The 16621-nt window shown below is 42.8% G+C and overlaps 1 protein-coding gene across 1 annotated transcript in view; it reads right to left on the bottom strand.

Annotated features, from left to right (window-relative positions):
• The window catches only part of SWAP70 (switching B cell complex subunit SWAP70), a 76547-nt gene that overhangs the window by 37052 nt on the left and 22874 nt on the right, over positions 1 to 16621 (bottom strand). Inside the window, exons 3-4 of the mRNA XM_074997419.1 lie at positions 16274 to 16447; positions 5889 to 6116 (exon numbers count right to left, since the gene is read on the bottom strand). Coding sequence (XP_074853520.1) covers positions 5889 to 6116; positions 16274 to 16447 — 402 coding nt within the window. The remainder of the gene's footprint in view (positions 1 to 5888; positions 6117 to 16273; positions 16448 to 16621) is intronic.

The following is a 16621-nucleotide window of genomic DNA, read 5'->3' on the forward strand; positions in this document are numbered from 1 at the left end:
GGCGGTAAGTTTGGAGTAGTTGTCGAAATTGTGGTTCGACAAATGGGCAGCATAGTTAGCCATGCAAAGCAATAGGGTAGATGACGAGTAGGCCTTTCTACCGAGGAGATCCAGCTTCTTTATATCCTTGTCCAGTCCCCCGGATTTACACTGGGACGTTTTGGATCTATGTTGAGAGGATTCGACTACTAGCGAATTTGGCTGTGAATGACTAAACAAGAATTCCATACCTTTAGCAGGAACGAAGTACTTTTTCTCTGCCCTTTTGTTGGTAGGAGGAGCGGAGGCCGGAGTTTCCCATATATTAGTGGCTGCCTCCGTGATTGCATCATCCAATGGTATAGCTATTTTAGAAGAGGACAGGGGCCTGAGGTTTTTAAGAAGCTTGTGGTGCTTCTCCTGCACCTCCGCCACCTGAATGTCCTGAGATTGAGCCACCCTTTTGAACAGCTCCTGGAATTGTTTCAGGTCATCTGGGGGCGGGAAATGTCCCCAGGAACCACTGCTTCGTCTGGAGAGGATGAGGAGGCATCACTGTGGTATCTCTCCTCCATTTCCTCGGGATCCTGGCTGTATTGATATGGTTGTCCTTTTGAAGCTTCGAGGTAAGGCTCAAAATCTTTCGATCCAGCCTCTGATTGGGAAACTTGCGGTGTTCCCCCAGGTGGAAGCTGTGCACTGTGGCATTGAGGAGGAGTTGACAGAGATCTATGGTAAGATGCCGACCGCCTATGTTGATGCCCCGTATAATGGTGGCGGTCATAGCAACAGGGACAAGAGCCCAGTGATGGGGACCTGGACCATGACCCAAAGATGTAAGGGTGATGCAGAGAATGCCGTGACCATCGAGATGACACCGACGTATGGGGAGAGCCTCTGTGAGAATACTCATAGGGGTCTCTGCTAGATGATGGAGAGTGAAGAAAGGGAGATGGACGTCTGTGGCAGGCTGAAGGTGTTGCTGCTCGTCGAATCTCCGGTGGTGATCGCGGCGATAATGGCAGCGCAATTACCTCAGGGGAGGAACTGCGGTGCCTGGTCTTTGCTTTAGCTTTTGCTCTTTCAGGCATCACTGGTGGTCTTATCGGTGCCGGCGGGCTCGGCACCGTAGCAGGTGCCGTGCTAGTTCCGCTGCTCCCGGTGCCATCGTTCTTGGTGCCACTGGGAGTGCTTCACTCGGTGCCGCAGTAGCCGGTGCCGGTCTGTCCAGTGCCTGCACGGCTCTCGGTGCCATCTCCTTAGGAACTGTAGGCCCCTGGGCAGGTACACGTGCCGCGGCTTTCCCAGCAGAAGAAGCCAGCGTGCCCGGACCCTTTGTTTCACTCGTCCCGCTCCCAGAGGTAACGGGCAGGGATCGAGCAGGAGAAGCGCTTCTCTTCTTCTGCACAGAGGAGGTCAAAGAGGCAGCCTTCCTCTTGTGCAATCCTGAAGAGCCCTCCTTACGGGGCTTCTCTGATGAGGCAGGTTGAAGTGCTTTGTCAAAGAGCAGCATTTTCAACCTCATCTCTATCTTTTCGAGCCCTATTCGTCAATTTGGAACAATGGGAGCACTTCTGGGGAACGTGTCTCCCCCCTAGGCACCGGATGCATCTGCTGTGGCCATCCGAAGCAGGCATGGCCTCCCGGCAAGATTCACACTTCTTAAAGCCGGGGGACGACATTGTTAAATTTTAACTCTGAGTCCTTAGGTGCTAACAGCACACTTAACAGTCTGTTTGCTAAACAATAGCAACCGTTGGCCTTTGGAGGCTTGACAAAACTAGTGGGCCCGCCCAGAGGCGGCCGCTGCAATCCTTAAAACAGTCTTTACTTCTAAAACGAACTATAACAGGGCAAACTAAAACTATAATAACTATATAACTGCTAACTATTAATATTATAACTATTAACACAAGTAAAATAGGATTTATCTGTCTCGGGCGTTGGAGCCGGAGAGGATTCCATCTGCAGCCATTGGCAGTTGAAAAGGAACTGGCGGAGACTGGATCGCACACATGACCATAAGCGCGCGAAGAGCCAACACGCATCGGCGTATGCGCGACCCGACGGAGACTGCTGAAGAATTTCCGAGCTGCGGCACCAGGGCGAGCCCGACACCTACTGTGGAGCACCCATGGGGACCACTCGAAGAAGAACTTTAGTTAGTGGGAAACTTTTAATTAGAAAGGGAAAATTAAAATAATACTTCTGGCTAATATACTGTATTTGGGGAACAGAGGGTAAAATCCTGTCCCCTTTGAAGTCAATAGCCATTTCCCTATTGATTTCAGTGGGGCCAGGATTTCACTTCCCTTAAATTTGATCAATCTCCTTTACATTCAAAAAAATTGTTTCCAAGGTCTTGTTTCTCCAGTTCTCTCTCAACAAGCTGGGTGTAAATCTATTCCACCTCTAATCTACCATGCACTCACTGGCTTGGTGGACACAGCTATCACACACACCAATGGTGTAATGTGTTGTGATCTACTGTAGTTTGTAACCAAGTAGATCAAAGCACATTGTGACATCTTTAGCACGTAGTAGAAGTTCTGCATAGCCAGTTAGTGGGGCAGGCTAGATTTGCCCTAAATATCCATATAGACATGCTCTGATACTCAACATGCATTACCTTTGTGAAGATTTTAAAACTCCTCTCGCCTTCCTTTTACAATCCACACACAGCCAGTGGAAGTCATAAAGAACAAAAATAACTTGCCTGATAAAAATCTGAGTGATTTGTCCTCATCTGAGCTGGAGGTGGAAGTATTAGCGGAATCACTGACCTAACGATTTATATTTACTGCACGCCTACTATCTTGGAATTTCTTACATATTATTTTCCCCTCTCAGATACATTTCTAAAGAAAGTTATTTACTCCCTTTGTCTCTTGGTGAGAGAGAGAAGGAGCCAATGATGTGGCCGTCGCTCTTTGTTTTCACTGAGTTCAGTATAAGTGAAAAACAAATAAAATTGAGAGAATAGAGAGTATTACATTTCTCTTTGCTCTGAAGCAGAATGAGGTCACAATCACTTTTCTGTGGGGGGAAGGTCGTTTAAAAGTACTCGATCTAAAACAGAACTTGTATTTTACACAGAGGAAATATTAAAATGTCACAAAAAGATATAAAATACAATTACTCTAGCTCCATATCTGTGGTGCTGGACTTCAGTAGACTGGACTCAGGACCTAAGCACCTACATTTCACCTCCACACGGATGGCTTTCGACAAACCATTATTAGGAGACATCATTTCCCTCCTCTTACAGGGTCCCAAATGTACCCAAGTGGAGCATGAGTGAAGTTAGTAGCCATCTAAGTTTCAATAATGCATAATTAACACACCAAGTACACTTACGCTACCAAAAATTGTAACAAATATACTGCCATTACCAAACAAGAAAGACCAATTCCCCTATTACCAAGAACACCATGAATATGAGATACTGTAGTTACATAACTGCCTGGTGCATTCTTCCCAGGTTATGGGGAGAATTCCATCTCTCTCAATGTTCTATAGTTCTCCATACAAACCCTATTTTATGCTGCACCAGGGACAAGAATTTGGCTCCAAGCAAAATGATGTGCCCCATCCATCTCAATTAGCTGTTACTGCCGAAATCTATTGATGAAAGTGTAACCACTGCATTAACAATTTTAACAGAAGTACCTACTGTGGCTTTATCTAGTGTGGATAGAGCAAGACAAAGGGCTGAGCCTCAGGGGGGAAAAATGCATGCTGAAAGATGGAAATGATTGTTCGATCAGAGATTTGAATTTATTGGCTAGTCAATTAAAAAAACACTAATTTAAAAAGTTATTTTGGGTGTTACACCTTACCCCATTTCCCCTGCTAATTTCCACAATCACATTTTATTAGTTCTTACATGTTTGCTATTTTCATCCTGTTGCCATCTTGCCAAGAAGGAGGCATTCAGCAATGGAGCAGCTTCCCCATGGCCAAGGGCTCTTCTCCCTATCCTCCACAGTCCTGGCTGAGAACCTGTAGACTGCAGCCTCCCCTGCACCTTGTGCCAGGAGGGAGTCAGATTTGCACGAAAAGTAACAAGTGAAGTCCATCAATCTTAGTTTGGTCTGAATTACAGTGCAAACACCATTTCCCAATAGCCTGGTGAATGTCCAGGACGACGAATGGGCTAGGTTGTAACTGAACTATTTCTCAAAAAGTCTTTTTGGAAGCCAGGGGACACCCCCAAGCAAAGTCACAGTCACCAAAAGATGAGACAGTCAAGACTATAGCAATTCTTTTATGAGACACAACAAAGTCGAGCTGAAAGCATTTGAAATCAAAGACCTTCTTTCAAATCTTAAGTGGACTGATGCCCCAATTATTATATTCAATGGTATTAGCAGAATGGCTTAAATTCTGTCAACTGGTCATCCTGCCAATGAAAAATAAGGGGTTTAAAAAGAAAAAAAAAAAAAAAAAAAAGATGCTTTGCATTGTTCTTTGGCTATTCTGAAAGAACTTCCTGTGCCAAGATTTTCTGACTTCTTTTGAATGGATTTGGAAGGACTGCCAAAAAATTCTTTACTTAATTTTTTTTTTTTTTTTAATAAGGAGAAACAAATCAAAGACCAATCAGTTCTCCATAAAGCACATATGAACATGGATTAGAACCCTAGGTAAATTCAGTATGCCGGAATAAAAATGCTGCTCTGGGATGTTAAAGAATTATTTTTCCTATTAAAAACATACAGTCCTTTAAAGCCTTTCTGAAACATCAACTGATGAGTCCCCTGGCCAAATGGTAATCCCTCTACGGGAACTCCAAACAAGTAGAAGGTTGACAGAAATAAGAATTCTATTAATTTTAAGATAGAGCCATTACTTTTTGGCTTTGACATCAGCTTAGTAAATCACTAGTGAGGAGCTAGCTAGATCACCACATTTGTGGATGTCATCCTTCCATATTCTCCACAGCTTCCCCTTCCCCACCCCCAAATAAATGGCCTCACACAGAGCCAGGCTCCCCCAGCTCTAAATAAATGCCGTTCCCCAGAGCCACGCACCCCCAAGCCCCTCCTATTCTAAATCAACGTCAGCGACCAACCAGAGCCACCACTGCTGGAGCAGTTAGAGCTGCCAGCACTGGAGCCACCAGGGCCGGGGCCACCACACACTTCTCCCACCATGCAGTGGGGCACATGCACAGAGCAGGCGGACAGCACTCCCTGCATGCAGCTCTAGGAGGAACTGCATTTAAAGGGTCCAAGAGCTGCATGTGACTTCAGAGCCAGAATCGCCACACCGCGGAGTCTTGTTTACCACTTATGGTCAGTGGCAAACGTCCTGGATGTTGCAGAACCAGCCTTTTTCATACAGTCCTTGTGCTGTTTTACCTACAGTTATATGGGCGTGACACCCTTGTGTGGGCCCAGTTACACTAATATATACCTATATCTATCAGAGCTTACGTCTATTCATTAACTACACAATATATTGAATACTGGACATGCTATATATAAATTTAACATATTAAAGACTGATCACAAATTTAGGAATTAATTAATAACATTTTGCAGCTACTCTATTAACTAATGAATTATTGGTATAAAGAAAGGTCATATTTTAAGTCTGAAACACAAGGGACACTTTTCCTTCTGTTCCAAACTACAACTCACCAAGCAGCAGCATCTCCTATACAGTACTAAAAGGGCTAAAGAGATCTTTTTACATAGCACAGCTTCCTTTTTATAAAATATATATTTTTTAAAAATAAACCACATTGACAAACTCTTAACAGAAGCCACCTCTCAGAATGCTGGAGAGATCCCTCAAGCTTGTTCGCTGCCATCAGCCAAAGACTGCTGTTCATGCCAGCAGAATTCATGGGCAAACGATCTCCTTATCCAGTAACTCAAACATTCATTCCATGTAATTCTTACCTGTTTCAGTACATCTAATATGAGCTCACTAAAGACTTCATTAATTGCCATTGACACTGTCTGTCGGTCCATCCCTTTGCTAAACTGTCCACTTCCAATAAACTCAATCAGTTCCCATGCAGAAAGACCTTCTCGACTGGCACCCAGGTTGATGTTGTAATGTTCAAACTGTTCTTGATGCGAGCCTGCCCCCATTGCTTCAGTTAGTTTTTTAAGCAAGTATTCAATCTGTACAGAAACAGAAGCAAAAATGGCATCATTTTTAAGAATTTACTCATATCCTTAAAAAGCTCTGTGTCAACATTTTCAAATATGAGTGCCTAAAGGTAGGCTCTTAAATACACATTTAGGCACCTAAAGATAAATAACTCCATTTTCAAAGATTCCAAATGCCCATAGTTTTCATTTGCTTTGCTGGGATGTGTGCGCGCTTGTCACCCCAGAAAATCTGATAACATCTTTAGAAGACTTCTTACTCGGGACACTCAAGTTTTGGCATTTCTGCCTATGAGCTATACACATGGAAGTTACAATATAATAGCATCAAGATTACGCAGAATTAAATATGCAAAAGGAGAAAGCATTACAGGCTGAACCTCTCTGATTGGGCACACTCTCGTCCAGCAACATCCATAATATGGCATGATTTTTAGTTAGCCAAATGACCACTTTTCATGGGTGATACCAAGTTTCCTATGATCCTGTAAAGTTGTTTACAGTCACCAGTCCTGGCTCTCAGGTGTCCTGTGATTATTCAGTGGTATTTTACCCCAAATGTCTTCAAAGACCCCAGTAAGTGGTGACAGTATTAGTAATGCTGCTAGATATTATCCTTTTGTGGTCTGGCAAGTTCTCTCATTCAGCCAGACTAAAGAGGTTCAGCCTGTACAACTGTATAAAAAGTAAACCAATAAAACATACCAGGATGAGTAAAGAAAATAGCTTTGATAAAGAAAGACATTAGCAATGGTCACATGTCTCTGCCTTGACGCCACCTCCCCAAATCTGTTATGATGATACCAGAAAGGGCACAAAAGAAATGAAAGCGAGGATGAAAATGTAGGCAATCCCAAAACAAACTCTCCTTTTCCTAATACTTGCCATATCATGTGTCAACAAGAGTAATAATGCTTCTATACTAAGATTGAGATTTACCTCTCTCTTACACCACTAACTGAATCTCATACTAATATTGAAAAATGAATCCATCCAGTGTTTTGAGCGCAAGTACAACAAAAAAGCCCTACAAATCTTTAACCAATGCCAGTTTGTGAGTTCCTACTTCCACAACCACATCTGTTCAATTAAAATTACCATTTTTTGTTTCCTAAATCTGAAAATACAAAACACTCAGGTACTATAATCAAGACTTTAAGGATGGTTTGGTCTAGTCATGAAGGCAGGCCAGGTTTGCCAAAAGATACCAGAGAAAGCCACAGAAAGCATAGAAATTTGCTATATTTTTCCACCAGTTTCATAGCGGGGCTAGTATGTGCCCTAGTTGACTGGGGCAAAGACAACAGAAATAAAGCAAATTATTTCCCTGATGGCCAAAAATAAACCTGCCTAAAGGGAGCACGATGACAGCGGTACACCATGGCCTGTCATCCCTTTAAAAAGTTCATATGGAGACAAATCAGCCTCTAAAGCTGGCCCATCCTTCCAGTGACTTTTAAAGCAAGCACATGGATCCTGCCTCTTGCCTCTATCCTATGACAAATGTTGTGTCACACAAGGGCTCTTAGAAGTATTTCCTCCTAATCACTTAATTTCTTTCTGTGCAGAGCTGATGTTCTTGAAATGGCACATGATGGTCACAAACAATGATAAAGCTTGATGCTATCCACCCCAAGTCAAAGTGTTACAAGGTACCTTTCAGATTCCCCTTTCAACACATACATATTTAGCAATATTTTAGGCCTCTTCTGCCTGGTAGACTGTTCTGCTGGAGGGCTGGAACAATCTTGGAAAGCAACCAACTGTAGGTGCTTTTTGAAAATTGTACCTATAGGAGTTGCTGTATCCCACAGTTAGAGACAGGGTCTTCAGCATCTTAAATGTCTCAAGGAAAGTCAATGGGACATCAGTTTGTAAGACATTTGGTCACCTGGAAATTCTCCCCCTCCATGTTATTGATGCTGTGCAACTTCCCTTACTCTAGTGCTTCTGAGAAACCAAGAAGTAGGCCGCTACTTGCATGGCTGACAGAAACATCAGTGAGGACCAAATGAAGCTTCACCCCAAACCTGCCTAACCTTTCAGCATGAACACTAGGTCACTTTTTGATTAGCCTATTTAAGAGGGAATTGGAAGGCTAAAGCGACCTGCATAGTCTCTCCTGAAAGGTTTGGGAGAAGGGGGATGAGGGAGTACTCTCCCATACACTCATCCTACAAGGACTATCAGGCCTCAAGCATCTTATGTTAGCCACAGTGTGTATATTAACGCTCTCACCAATATAGCTTCTACTTGACGTAGGCAAGCACCCTCCTTTTGCTATATTTTATATATAAAATTATATGGCAAAGAAACATGAAACACATGCAAATCTGTGACAGAATATAACAAGTCTGACAAAGCAGTGAATTACTGACCATGTGTTCACCCTTAGAAATGGGGAATTTTTAAGCTATTTCTGGAAGATTGAGATTAGTTATTAAACAGTCTCCATTTCAGTGATACTGTGTGGGAGTTAATACTACAGGAAAAATGAAGTAAATTATAATCACTTCACAGACTCAAAAAGCAAATGAACACATAAGAAAAAAGTACCCATTCCTATACTTCTTCATGTTACGTTGCTGTGATGTTTGCTCTCAGACTGTGTAAGCAAAAATTGATTTAGCTTGGCAGGGGACAGGTCTTTAGAGGAGAAAAAAGTAAAGTGCTTTTTTATCTCTGTTTCCTTACACATAACTGGGCATGAATTTAGTTGGGATGTACTCATACACAAATGCACTAACAGCCAACCAACTTTAGGAAAGAAAATGTTTAAATAGACTGTTTCAAGGAGGCTCATTCCAATTTTATCAGCACTGGGTGGTGTGCTTATTACTGAGAGTACTCCTATTGACCTCTGAACACTGGCTATTTCTGAAATGCTAAGTTTAACATTTACTACCAGCCATTGTGCTTACTACTGTGAGTAGTCCTGCTATTTCAGTGCAGTGATTTCAGTACAGTTGCTCACCGTAGCAAGAGGTACAGCCAACAGTGGTAATGGACCTTTATACTTGGCATTTTAGAATTTCAGAACATGGCTCTGAATTACTCACTGTAAGGCCATTTGGGTAAAAGAAAAATCTGGCGATAAGCATGTCAATTTTTAGCACTTCATAAAGCTGTAATTTGTAATCATTTAACATTCACATTCAATCATTAAAACATTTTATTTATATAAATAATTCACAAAAATAAAGTTTTTATTTCTACTTCTAAAACTCTTATTACATTAAGAATTACTTATGTGCAACCAGGGCTTTCCAACAAATCTACAAGGAGTCCTGCAGCACCTTATAGACTAATAGACACTTTCGTCAGTCCTTGCATTTGGAGAGGAAGATGATGTCTATCTGTGCAAGGCTAGTATGTGCCCTAGTTGACTGGGGCAAAGACAACAGAGTTCTTTTCATGAGGTTGATAGATTTCCACTCAATATGGCTAAATGCAGTGCCTTGCATAGTGACAAATATCAGAGAGGTAGCCGAGTTAGACTTTGTCTTCAAAAGCAACAAGAAGTCCTGTGGCACCTCATAGACTATGTTCTACAGTCTAACAAAGTCTATAAGTAACAGAGAGAAAGCCGTGCTAGTCTATATACTATCAAAACAAAAAAGCAGTCCAGTAGCACTTAAATTATTTTGTTAGTCCTTAAAGTGCTACTGGACTGCTTTTTTGTTTTGATAGTCTATAAGGTGCCACAGGACTTCTTGTTGTTTTTGAAGACACAAACTAACTCAGCTACCCCTCTGATACGTGTCAGATACTGTACACCCTCCACATTCAGTAAGATTCAGGAAGCAGCTTACTTCCCACCTACAGGTAAGTTTGACCAAAAATAAAGAATGCTACTTCAGCGTATGTGAACTGCAGTGTCCAGTGTGTCCAGTATAGACACAGATTTACTGAAGGCCTTGCCCTAATGAACAAAAATAAACATTGGCTATTAAACAGGCTATCCCTTCTTAATAAAATATAATAATCATCCTCTCGTTTCACGTTTAAAATTTTATGCCCATCAGTTCAATTCCTCTGAAGAGAGCTCACCATGGCTGGTGGGTGACCAAGGCAAGAAAAGACATTGCCTTCCCAAAATTGTCTACACTTCCCAGCTGCCAGGGAAGGCTGAGGCCACAGCGAGGGCAGGCTGGAGGGAGGGAAAATTGTGAAAGGGGTGGGGCTGGGACTCGCCTTCCTAGCTGCACCTTCACCTGCCGCCCATGGAGCTCACAGTACTTCTCTGAGGAGGATGGAAATTAAAATAAGCAGAGCAGAATGTTATCCACTGACAATATTCTCCACTTAATGTAAATCATAGCATCCACTTCATTTTGTTTGCAATGTTTTACGTCAGCCTACTAAAATATAAGGTAAGAATTCCTTCTAATTTTACTACTGGTGTTTAACTTTGGGCTTTTTATTTAAAGGAGAATTGTAAAAACATCCTCAAATCCCTTTTGCTAATCATCTCACGAGATTGGGCTCATGGAAGAAGTAGAAATCATATTTAACCAGATTGCCACTGTTGCCCACAGCATGCATTCATGAATTTACGTCCAATTTATGGCCTGAGGAAGAAATGTGTGAAAACTGTTCAGGGTAATTTATTAAAATACATACAAAAGAAAAAGATTTACTTTTGTTAGCTCTATATAAACCAAAGTATTACTGTATGTGAGATTAAAATACATAAATATTTAATCTCAAGGAGACAAGCCCGCAAATCCACTACTCTCCATTAATGTTGTTAATCTCCATGAGATACTCTCATCGCTCACTCTCTATTCAAGTGTATACAGAACAATATTAACTTGTACTTACAAGAAAAACAATGTATTAGTTTAATTTTTAAACAGTGGCATTCTGCAGGATTTCCTCTTCCTGATCTGGCATGTGTATGCAAATATTTTCTGCAGTAGCTGCATTAGATCTGTGGAATTGGGGTGTAGGGCACATGGGGAGAATTATCAGCCTAAAACAAGGAGTGATCAATGTAACACAGTAATTCCACCTGGTCAAATATGGATGAAAACCCCAAACATGCTATTCATTTACATGCTCAAATGGGGAACTTTTCATACTTCTGAGAACAAAGAACAGTAAACCCTCAAAATGCTTTTTCCTTGCAACCGGTATTGATACCAGACAGAGGATAGCACAGCGTCTCACTGTACACTTCACCATACTGCATACCACGCCACCACACTTTTGGTAAGAAGCAAAGCAGATTTTAGAAAAAATTAGCTTAACACAGTGTAATTACTTACAGAATTGGCTCTACACAGGGCATGGGAACATTTAAATAAATAAAAGGGCAATGCCTATTTACTCTTATTTTTAAATGTTTCAAGTGTTAGTTGAACATAACACAATGTACCCTTATACTGTATACTCATTTGTATTACACAGATATGCCCATTTCACTATTAAGGACTGCCCATGAATATGGCTGTTTACTAACCACATCAAGATTTAGATGACAAAGCATTTTCAAGGTTATAGCCCACATGTACTGAAACAGAAAAAGGGGGAAATGTTGGGAAACCGTTTTTTTTTTTTTTTTTTTAAAAAGATATGGCATATTTCAGTTAAAAGATCAGCGAGATATACCACCAAGTCTGTAACAGATAAGAAGGGCAGTAAAGGCAATATTCAAATCAGAAATGCAGCTGGTTTTTTTTTTTTTTTTTGCTTATGATTACAATTCTCTCCACTGCCCTTCTTTGCATTTAAAGTACCCAGCTAGGCACTCAATAAAAACTAGAAAGGCCTCTCTGATGAGCTGGATGAGAAAGTGCTGTGGACTGCCTGACTGGAATGAAGTAGTGGAGGTGATAATATGCCATGGCTAGTTCTTTTCAAAGCACCCCTCCTCAATACCTACATATCTATCAAAGCTTTCCTGACATAACACAAGTCCAGGCTATTTCTGACTCATGTATTTCATTGATCCAAAGAGATGTTCCTTCCAGTTTAGCTCTCTTTAAAAACAGGAAAGCCCAACAATTGTAAGGCAGCATTTGGCACAATCATTCTTCTCAGATTTATCACTTCCCATCCAGGAAAAGCCTGTATGTCAGCGACAGGGTCATTTTGTTTTGTGAACCACAAAGTTTCTTACTTCCAAGTGAGAGCATGCTTACTTGCACAGAATTAGTATCTCCCTCCAATCTCCCCAGGCACCAGAATACAAGAAGGAAGTGGTTCCTTTCACCTTTCCGACAACAGAAGCCCACTAAAGCCATATTAGCTATCTGGTATCATTAGATGTACACAGCAGCAGAAGTACAAATGTACAAAACATTAACAAGACAGGAAACAAGTGGTCCAGATTCTTCATTCAGACTGGTGCAACTAAGATGGGACTCCATTTAAGATCACTGCAATTACATAGGTCCAAAATTAATCAGTACAGATCTGTGGGCATTGGGCCAAGTCTCCCCACCAATTTATGGAATTCCTGTGGGAACTGAAGTGTAGAGAGAGAGCCACATTTCACGCAAAGGACTCAGAGCTGGAGAACATAGCATGCTGCACTATAGTTAAATGTTAATGCAAGCCATGTAAGAGAGGGGGAGGAAAACCACTTTCCTTGGCTGGGAAGTTATAGTGAATGATCCCAGGTTGATAAATCACCTTTCCTACAAATAAATCACTGGCAAGCTGTAGTGAAATGCTATCCAGGTTCACAATATTCTATAGATTTCATAGCAAAACATCACTATATCTTACAAACAAGCTCTTTATGAATCACACTACACATGAAAACTTATACTCAACTGCAGAAATTAGTTTTGAGAGGAAGACTCTACTGTAATGGATTAATCTTTCTCCTCCATCTTAAATCAAAGTGAGGTGTTCCTTGTTTCAGAAACAAATAGTTTGATTAAATATTACAACAAAAGTAAAAAGCTTTATAACAGCTAAAGGTTTCCAACTCAAAGCCCCCTTCCTAAATAGAGAAAGTTTCTATTAAAGAATGCTTAGGAGAACTCAGGAGAATTATGATAAATTACATTAAACCTTCACATTATGTCAAAGTGAAGAAACAAAAATGTGTACTGTGCATAAGAACACAGCAATGCAAATGACTTAAAGATAGTATCTTACCCTACTTGTCTTTAACTGGATTGACTTCTGCCGGTGAAAGGAAGAAGCTTCTGAGCTTGTATGGAGCAATAACCTAACCCACACCTTGTCTCTTTCATATCCTGGGATAAATACAACTGCAACATCTCTACAAGTAACTTTACAAAAACTTTCTTTACACTGTATAAAAGTTAAAAACTTTGCAATAACAAAGGTACAGACAGGTGTCTGCTCAAATTGGTGAAAGTGAGAGATACTCACATGCCACATTTTTTCCCAAATGAAATGCACAACTGTGGGAAGGAAATTAACAAAGATCAAAAATCTGGAGTATTTTGCTCTTTAGAGCTGATGATACAGCCTGTCTGGCACCCTCAAAATAAATGTGGTTATACACCCAGCAACAGATGTTCAGAACAGCATGAGATCTCACAAGGAAGAAAAATCTATGAACTTAGTACTGGGCCTCTTTTCTAGTAACAGCATCAGATAGCAAGATGACACACATTTGCTCTATGTCCAGCCAGGCTGTCCAGCAGTCAGCACAATCAAGCCCTAGATAAGGAATCTGAATCTGTGTCCCAAGGTCTACATGATTTGGGGCTCAAAGCACTGTCTAGGGCTGCAGAGAGAGAATTATACATTGCCCTGAGGTTATCCCAGCCAATGCTGACTTCCTCCTTGGATTACAAGACAATTGACACATACTTCAAAGTCTGAGAGAAAATAGTAAGAGCCCTATAAGTTCTTGCCTTGAACCAGCAAGCCCCAACATAGTTAAAAAGTTGCCACAGGGCAAAAGCATCCTGTGGCTAAGGGTATATCTATACAGTAAACTCCTGATTTAAACGGACTACTGGGGGGAGAGGTTCCGCTATTCCTAAAAGTCTGTTTAATGCAAGAATTTGCTGCCCGGTGCTCCCAGCCCCAATCTCCCCCCACCCCAAATAAACAAACAAAAGCCTGCCACTCACCCCCACCACTGGACCCTGCTGCACGTGGCTGGAGGGGTGACTGCATGGCATGGAGGAGCTGCCGACGGAACCACCACATGCAACTCCCATCAGGGGCGTGGTGCGTAAGCAAGTGCCAGTCTGCCTATGCATGCGCCCCCACCGCTGCTACACACTCCTCCTGCCAGCTTCAGTGGAGCAGGTTGCACCTCCTCCAGGCTGCCGCAGTGGTAAAATTTTTTTTTTTTTTTTGAGGCGGGGGTGGAAGATGATTTTATGAACCCCAGTGAACTTCAGGAACAATGGGGCCCCCAGAACATGTAAAAAATTGCCGCGTGGCCCCTGATGAAAAAAGACTGGGCACCCCAGTATACAGCTTCTTCTCATCGTAGCTTAAAGCAAGGCAAGAGTTTGGTTGTGCCTGGGAGGAGGCAGGGGTGACTTGTTTCCTTGCTTCCTGTCAGGGAATGAGGAAAAAGTGCACAGTTTGTGCATTCCTCACTCTTACTGGGAAGTATGAGCAACAGATGAGCTGAAAAGCTGGATCTGTTGCCTGCTGGTGACTTCCTTCCACCTGCTGCCTTCCTGCATATGGGGCAGGGAAGGAGTGAGTCCCAGGTCCACACCAGCTCCAACTGCTCAGGCAGCAGGTGCACACTGCCTGAGCAGCTGGAGCTGCACAGACCAGGGGCTCTTAGTCCCCCATCGCCCCCCAGGCAGGAAGGCAGCAAGCAGAAGTCAGTCACCAGCTGGCAACAGACCTGACTTTTGAGGAAATGCACTGGCTGTTTGGGGAGGGGAAGCTGCGCATGTGCCTCCTGAGGCGTCGGCTCTGCCATGCAGCTACAGGACCCCCCCACCAGCTGCAGGAAGCCAGTGCTACCTCCATTTTTGCAGGAGGTAATGCCAGCATGGGCTTTTTCTTGGGGTGGGGGGGATTGATGGGGGGATGGCTCACCTCACACCCCCCTGGAATTTCTTCACACACACCAAGGAGCATATCCCCAAGTTTGGGAACACACAGTCTAGAGACTTTTATTTAACCATTTCTAAAGACCATCAAACCAGCAGAAACTCAGAGTTGCCAACCACAAAGTTACAGTCAACTACATGGCTGCCTTTGGAACAGGCCATATGCCATCAGGCTGCTAGCAGCAGACACACAAAGCCCATAGAATAGTCCTGTGTTAAACTACTAAAAAAGGGAGAAGCAGCATTTTTCATCTGCACCATTTCAAAGCTGCATTAAGCCACTGTTCAGATGTAAACTTCTGAAAAAACAAACAACGTTTTCTACAGTTATGAACATTTCACAGTTATAAACAACCTCCAAGCAGCCTGGGGGACTAGCAGGGGCCTGGCACCAGCGCCAGGGGTCACCCTCCTCTCTATCAGCATGACCTGGCTCCAGCCTGCTCCACTACACCGAGCAACAAAGTTGGGTAGGGGGGAAGATGACACTGACCCCTGCTCTCAGGGCTAAGCCCCCCTCTATTGCCTCAGGCCACATCCTTCGGGGGAGGGTGCTTGGGAGAATGGGGGCAGGGAGACAGGGCTGTGTTTAGGTATAAGTAGTATACACAGTTGCGTAAGTCACCAAACTGATGATCCAAGTTTAGTGGTACCCTACGCTGCATATGCCTAAGGATGTCATGGAAGCAGCCATGGGCAGCACCTGGGCTATGAAAGCTCCCCCAGTGCCATCTTCTAGCCAGCCCTCACCCCATGGTCTCTGCACCTAATTCTCACCTCACCTGGTGGCACGAGCACAGGCCAGAAGAGCAGAGTGCAGCTGAGTTGCCATCCAAACAGAGGCAGCTCTTTCCTCCAGGTGCCATTGCAGCAAATGGTGGCTGCTCCATCCACTATGGGAAAGTTGGCAAACCTTTGCCCCCCTCACTCTCCCCCTCACGGGTGGGGATGGGCAAGGGAACAGGGTGTCAGTACTGGGCTGCACAGGACACTAGCAGTGGTAGAGAAGGCTCAGATGAAAGGGGCACAGGGTCAGGATGAGGCGGGGGGAAGTTCCTGGCTGCCAGGGATGGCACTGCCAGCAACAGAAGTCATTTTGGACACTGAAGGAACTACAGTTATTATTATGTAGCTTAAATCATTGTTTCTTACCTCCTCAGGTACAATGACCAATGGATATTTGTCCTCAGATAAAAAATTGAATATAACCCAAACTTTAAAGGCATCATCTTCGCTGATGAACAGAGGACTTTTAGTGAGGTTCTTCTTGACGCAGAGAGTCCAGCACATCCTATTGAACTCAACTTTATCAAAATTCCCTTGAACCTAAAAAGAAAAATGAAACTGAGAAATGTAATCTACATGCCACAGTACATTATATCGTTTAGATAAACGGACTTGGGAAGCTATTGATCAAATGAGACACTAAAGCACCAAGAAAATTCTAAAGTCACAGATTTTTAAGGCTTAAAAGAACCTGTATGGTCTCAAGACTGATCT

Source organism: Carettochelys insculpta, chromosome 6, assembly GCF_033958435.1.
Source record: "Carettochelys insculpta isolate YL-2023 chromosome 6, ASM3395843v1, whole genome shotgun sequence".
Classification (NCBI taxonomy): domain Eukaryota; kingdom Metazoa; phylum Chordata; order Testudines; family Carettochelyidae; genus Carettochelys; species Carettochelys insculpta.